This window comes from Anguilla rostrata, chromosome 15, assembly GCF_018555375.3.
Source record: "Anguilla rostrata isolate EN2019 chromosome 15, ASM1855537v3, whole genome shotgun sequence".
NCBI lineage: Eukaryota > Metazoa > Chordata > Actinopteri > Anguilliformes > Anguillidae > Anguilla > Anguilla rostrata.
This window is the reverse complement of record NC_057947.1, coordinates 7618879-7625844: the sequence shown is the minus strand read 5'-3', so window position 1 is coordinate 7625844 and position 6966 is coordinate 7618879. Positions and strand designations below refer to the sequence as shown.

The following is a 6966-nucleotide window of genomic DNA, read 5'->3' as shown; positions in this document are numbered from 1 at the left end:
TGTTTGCTGTATCCCTTCTAATCATTAAGGCCAATTCTTTACAGAGAGTACAGATGTACCACAATCCTCTACAAATATACCAAGCTCAACAAAATTGTGTTTCTTTGTTTATTTCCATTTGAAACCTTGACTGTGGTTTAATATCAACATAACATTACAAGAAACACCAGAATCATGATGTGCATTTACTTCAAGGAATGACATAAACATTGAATTTCATTGCATAACAGTTGCAAATGTTACTTGTGGCGATAATTAGGAAAATCCTCCCATAAGATGTAAAATGAATTTTCATTTGCACCAAATGGCGATGGTTTGCCTAAGCAGATCGAAACAGAAAAAAAAAAAACAGAAATAAAAACCCTGTGCAGTATTACTGAGCTCACTGTGATCCATGTTCAGTCAGAATTACACCAACTTCTTTCCTGTCAAACATTTCAGCTCCACACCAGTCTGTCCAACTATTCTGCATTAAAGACGCATCCCGATTCAGTTCAAATGATCAGCAAGTCATATATATTCTAAATGTTTGTGACTGTAGTGGATTTTCATGTAACTAACTTCTCCAATGCTGAAAATTTATAGTTTTTCCATTCACAACATGCTTTTGTGAAAATATTTATTCTGAAACATTTTAAAATATCTGCTAATGTAGTGTATCCATTACTTGCATTCTGCAGTTTTCCAAAGAGATGTTTTCTTTTCAAATAAAAATGAATAAAATACAGTCTGCATACATCTCAAAATAGTGTTATTTTATCGTATCTGTTTCTACCTGTATATCGAGAGCTGGTGGACAAAACTGCATGCTGGGATATTTCAAAACTGATGCACAAACTACAATATGATATGGATTCTGTGCTCAAATAGTTTTAAAATAACACATTGAAAAGGTAAAAAAAAAAAAAAAAAAGGACTGGTAATATCAAAGATCATAATGTTGATAATAAAACACGTGAGCAGACTTTTTGGCTTGTTTTGTTCAACAGATCTCATCGACAGCATGCGGTTCAGAATCACTCGAAAATCACTAGAAAAGAAAAGAAAATCTCGGCTGGAATGTCAATGGTGTCGCAGGTATAAATATCAACATCTGATTTCTGTTGTTACACTTAAGAAAGAAAGAAAGTGCCCAAACGTAGCGAGTGGTGATCCAAGCACGATGTTCCCCCGTTGCTCAGTCCGATAGAGAGTGGGTGCCTCACAAAAAGCAGCTATTAAGAGTAAAGTTCGACAGGAGACTGTTCCTCTTGTACCACTCACTCCTCTTCCTCCTCCTCCTCCTCCTCCTCTTCCTCCGCCATGACCTCCACAATGAGTTCAGCCACGCAGGTGGCTTCGCCCAGGCTGTTGAGAGCCTTGCAGGTGTACTTGGCGTCGTCGTCCCCGGACACCTCGGAAATGACCAGGGAGCAGTTGCCGTCCTCGTCGTAGTCGATCTGGAAGTGCCGCGTCTCCTTGATGGGCTGGTCGTCTTTGTACCACACCACCTCTGGGTCGGGGTAGCCTGGAACCCCCATGCCCCCACACACAAAACAACCCCACGATGAGTCTATTTGCACATAACACAATTATTTATTCCCAAGGGAAATATTTTAGTGTTCTACTAACAGATAATCAGCAAATACAGCGGGCGTGGGCATGGCGAAACAGAGAGGGATCAACCAGCTTACACTGTCGTCCATAATCTGAGTTAACAACAGCTGACCTACATCTACAGAGAACCGCATCGGAGCATAGCTTATGTAACACGCTTGAACTGAACTGCAGTAGATTCCACACCCGTGTCGTGACCGAGGCTGCAGCAAACTGAACGTTTGACTGACTCTGTGCAGGAGGCGGGTTCGAGGGGGTCAGCCCTCGTTTGACGTTACCCTCGATCTTGCAGTCGAATCTGGCGGCGCTGCCCTCCACCACCTCCACATCCTTGATAACTTTGCTGAATGAAGGCTTCGCCTGGGGCCTGTCCTCGTCCTCATGGGTCTCCAGCAACTGGTTGCTCAAGTCATCTGCACAAGCCGACGATTATAGGGATAAATCACACAAGGAAAAATACGGTCCTACAAATGTGTTATTTTTGTATAATAATAATAAAATTAATAATAATAACAACAATAATGATAACAACAATAATAATTACTAATATATATATATATATATATATATATATATATATGTAGTATTTATCCAAGCCATGATATAAATATATTTATGCCATGACTCAGATAAATACTCAATTCTCATTGGTTGACAGCCATGCATTATATTTGTTTATTACATGGCTTTGTGAATGTTCCATTTCTCATCGGTCACTTCCGGCCTTCAACGGTCAAATATTTCTGAATAATGACCACTGCTCTGGGTAACAGACCGTTTGAACTAGGAACGATTTTCGTATCACTCAGAAAGTAGCGCGGTTAATTGGATGAAAAATTTCCCTCATGGAGGCAATCATACACAAGAACACATGGCTGGGTAAGGGTGGCTAACCCACCAGAAGTGCCATATATTCTTGTATATGCACTGGCATGGAGTGCATTATATCTCTTACACCATGGCTGCAACTAAAATGCATGGAAGAAATCAAAATAAAATGATACTTTAATAAAGTACAAAACTAAAACCATTACACACACATCCACCACTTAGCTAAATATAGTTCCTCTGGTAACGGTAGATGGCACTAGAGTTCAGATTCTACAGAGATGTCTATCCCTATCAGCAATCAAAACATAAGAAAAGAGAAGACATTTAATGATGAACAACAAAGTACACAAACTATTGAAATTATGCATTTATCTACTGGTATCGTGAGCGGACAGTCAGCTGTGTCATTTATTCTTATCCAAAAAACTACCCTATATTTCCAAACTTCATAAAATACTGCACCCCTGACCACAACACTGCTTAGAAAGATGTAATGTCTAACATATTCACTTGATAAACATGCTTTTTATCTGCATATTTAGCCTTAGCTATTGGTTTTGTGAATGAAGTGTTGTAACCTGTTGCTATGGTAACATATCCTTTCGGGAATTTGAAAGTTTTTGCATTGTGATTTAAATCTGTAATGAGGCAAAGTACAGCTTACCAAGCGTATACACAAATATAATGCATGGCTGTCAACCAATCAGAATTAAGTATTAAATAAATAAATAAATACTCAATAGCTCTTCATCCCTAATTGTAGTTCCCCCTGAATACACAATGTTTGCAGTTGCTTCCAGCAGCCCGTTTGATTACTTCTGGGTTCTCTCTTGATGCAGGAGCAGACTCCAAAATGGCTGCAGCTAGCTACTGCTCCTTTTTACCCAGTTTTCTTACTCTTTCGACCCTGTGCAGCTGCGGACGCTCCATCAACCCAAGGAGTCATTTATGTGCAATAAGGAGACGACCTGCACACCCTGTCTGAAAGCTGCCCTCCCTCAGCAACTCTACGTCCAATTATGTGTGGCCCCCAAGGGACCCCTGGCCACAGTCAACACTGGGGGGTCAGGTTCTGCACAGCATCCAGCACTAGTGATTTAGCTGGCCTTGCCACCTGAGAAACCCCCAATTATTAGTTATAATAGTAGTAATAATACAGGCATTTAAGATCCCATTAAACCTTTGCTCCATTGTGTAATGACGAATGAACTGACCAAACATTCATGTCCCCTCCATCAACCCCTACCAGAATTGTTAGGGGGAGCATATTAATAAAACTACCTCCCCAGCCGGGCTGAGCCCCATCACTGGATCGATAAGGCTATATATAGATTACTTTCTGGACATTTGTGAGGTGGGAAAACTCGGTTGCTATGGCACCTTCACTGGGGTTACCAGTCGGAGATCCTCCCTTCTTCGCGCTGACGCCAGCCAGCATCGCCATGGAGGACAGCCGGCCGATGGCTCGCACCGCGTTCCCCGTTTTCTGTGGAGAAATCACCGCAATGTGAAATCACCACAATGTGAAATCACCGCAATGTGAAATCACCGCAATGTGAAATCACCGCAATGTGAAATCACCACAATGTGAAATCACCGCAATGTTTTTCCCTTTAAAACAACATGGGAAACGTCATCTTAACTTTTAGCTGAGCAACTGCCTTGTACTGATGAAGGGTGTGTAATACGTTGTTAATGTTCCCAATGTTCATGACCGATAAAGTGGATTTCTGCTTTGTTCGGATGTGCCTCTTACCTGGGGTGGGGGGTTGGGGGGTGTCCTTACCTGCCACTTCCTCCTCAGGATGTATTTCTTCATCCTCTCCTTGGACAGCTTCTTGGCCTCCATGTTCTTTGTGTCCTGTTTCAGCCAGGGGTGCTGGAAGCACTGAGCGCAGGTGAGCCGGGACCTTAGAGGAAACGGAACGGGTCACGCGTGCTCCGCGGTTAGGGCCCTCGCGTTACCGCCGGAACCCGAACCGGATAACCCGGGACCGGCATCGCCAGCACGCACCGCGGCGCGAAACACAGGCACCTCGCTGGATATGAAACGGCGAAACGATGAAGCGCTGCTCGCTTCGATTCGAAATCAACTCTTAGGCCCAGATTCCCTGGCTGTATGTAACAATTAAGTTTCTTAAAAAGAGGAGTATGAGGTGCTTGTAAGTCGTACCTCATGTCTTTCTTCAACAGGTTGCTGATGAAGTCTTTGGCCTCGTCCGAGATCTCGTCGAAGGCCTCGTCCTCGAAGTCCCAGGTGGCGGAGGTGACGTTGGACAGCGTCTCGTTGTCGTTGTCCCCCATGAACGGAGAAAGCCCGCTGACCCTGTCCGGGAAAAAAACAAAAAAAAAACCGTCGACCCTTTTCCAGCACAGAACAAATCGAGCGTACGTCACCGGGAAAAATAACGCTCAGAAATACGAGACAAATTACAGAGGACCGTTCCCTAAATGGCTCCAATATGTAGCGTAATTAGCGTGAGCGATGCTGCAGACGCACATGGAGAGAGAGAGAGAGAGAGAGAGGTGACGGGCTCTGCGGGAGTGATAAGCCAGAGCCAACGCTCTGCTCCAGCTGATACGGCAGCCCGGTTTGGGGCCCCAACTGAGGCTCGAGGCCCTTTTATAGCCATTTAGAGTCATGCAGGGGCGGCCGGGGACCATCCGGCTGCGCAAACAATCTGTTACCGAGAACATAGAAAATAAACCAAGTCACTGAGCATGGCCTGGGACACGGGGACACGGCCAATGATTCAAAAGTCTGATCAGGGCCACAGCCAATGATTCAAAAGTCTGATCAGGGCCACGCCAATGATTCAAAAGTCTGATGCGGCAAAGCCTAATAGTCAAACCACTAAGTGCTAACTAACCACTAAGTGCCTGGGTCTTCCATTCACCTGCTACTGCCTATTGTGATGCAAAGGCGGTGAGAGGAGGCCCAGCCAATCACAAGCTAAGTTCAGTGATTGCATACATTACTCTTTGCTTTATCTAAACGAATAAGTGAATCAGCACCGTGCCAGTTCTGACATGCATTTGCAGACTGCAGAAGTCCAACAAGCAGCATTCACGATTCCTGAAACGGCTACTATCAGTAGGCTAAAGAGGCCTCCTCAAACCTCTACAAATCACTCGCATCTGTTACCCTTGTTGCTAAGCCACGCCTGCCTGGCTCCTTCTCAATAAGCCCCGCCTCGCCCGGGTCATTCTCAGCCAGTACTGAATGTAATGGCTACTCGTCTAAACATAATCCCCCCCTCCGACAGGCTACTATTTAGGTTATAAGTTCGCCTCCTGCAGACCATTTAAAATCCACTCAAAAGCGCGGACGGGCACGCCCGTTTCCAGCCGAGTTCAAACGGTGTCAAGCCGCACCTCGCATATTTTGGAGCGCACAGCGTTCTCGCAGATGACTGCAGGGGAATTTTTTGAAGGGATCACCGGTTTGCTCTGTCCCCACTGCACAACGCTCCTCACTCCGACAGACGTGCTCATCCACTGCATTACTGCGCACAGCTGAAGTGAACGCTGGCTTTCACTGTGTTGAGGGAGGGGGTACTACATTTTATGACTGTCTGAAGACCGTCCCCCCTCAGCTGGACTAGGCCTGTTTCAGAAAGCATTCCTCACTTACAGAATGTAGCAGATGACTCCTATACTCCACATGTCTGTTGGGTAACTGATTGCTTCGTAATTGATTACTTCTGGGGCCACAAACTCTGGCGTTCCAAACAGAACCTTCAGGGATCCAGAGGTTTCTGTTAAAAAAAAAAATCAAAATAAAATAAAAAAACAGGTAACAGAACAATACAAGTCAACTTTTTTCTTTTTTATAAAAGAAGAGAAATCAGAAGAAGTGATTTTTGGCAAAACAAATTTGACGCGATACGGCACCTAGCCTCATCGGTTGAGAGTGACTGAACTCTCGTGTAACTTTTACTGTTGTTCAAGTCTTCGTCTGGATAACCAGTCATAGTAACCCGTATCCTGAGACAGACCAGGTGGCTAAATCTTACACGTCTGGGGCCGTCCCCTTATAGCTGGAGCTTGGACCCACAGTTTTGACCCTGCCAGGTGCTCATGAGGTCCAGGGTTGCTGTGAGTAGTTACCTAGTCGGCGTGCAAGGCCAAAGTCAATGAGTTTGATCTTGCTCCCGGTCTTGTTGATGCACATAATGTTCTCGGGCTTCAGGTCCAAGTGGACGATGCCCTGCTTGTGGATGAACTGCACCCCATCAACAATCTGCAGCATGTACTTGATGACCTCCCGCTCCGTGAGCTCAAAGTCCTCATCGATGATCCTCTCAAACAGCTCTCCCCCAGAGATCCTGCAGGGTAGAAATTACACCGTCCCTTAACACATCCTATTACACAGGTGGCTGTAAACCAATAATTTGGGCAAACAGTCAGACAGCTAAAATAGCACTGTAGTTTCAACAGCTGGGCTTGAAGTGGAAGGGAATCCATTTTGGTTTTCATCATTTACACAGATGGGTTCAAACTGAATGGACTCTAAAATTCAGACACCCATTCACCAAG

At 44.7% G+C, this 6966-nt stretch overlaps 1 protein-coding gene across 5 annotated transcripts in view; it reads right to left on the bottom strand.

Moving 5' to 3' along the window:
• Window positions 1-905: 905 nt before the first annotated feature.
• mylka (myosin, light chain kinase a) overlaps window positions 906-6966 on the bottom strand; it is a 60773-nt gene continuing 54712 nt past the window's right edge. For all 5 annotated transcript variants that reach the window (XM_064311815.1, XM_064311816.1, XM_064311817.1 and 2 more), the window contains 7 exons: window positions 6538-6755; window positions 6062-6185; window positions 4601-4753; window positions 4214-4337; window positions 3808-3913; window positions 1875-2009; window positions 906-1507 (listed from right to left, as the gene is read on the bottom strand). In XM_064311815.1, the coding sequence (XP_064167885.1) occupies window positions 1260-1507; window positions 1875-2009; window positions 3808-3913; window positions 4214-4337; window positions 4601-4753; window positions 6062-6185; window positions 6538-6755 (1108 nt within the window). In that variant the 3' untranslated portion in view covers window positions 906-1259. The remainder of the gene's footprint in view (window positions 1508-1874; window positions 2010-3807; window positions 3914-4213; window positions 4338-4600; window positions 4754-6061; window positions 6186-6537; window positions 6756-6966) is intronic.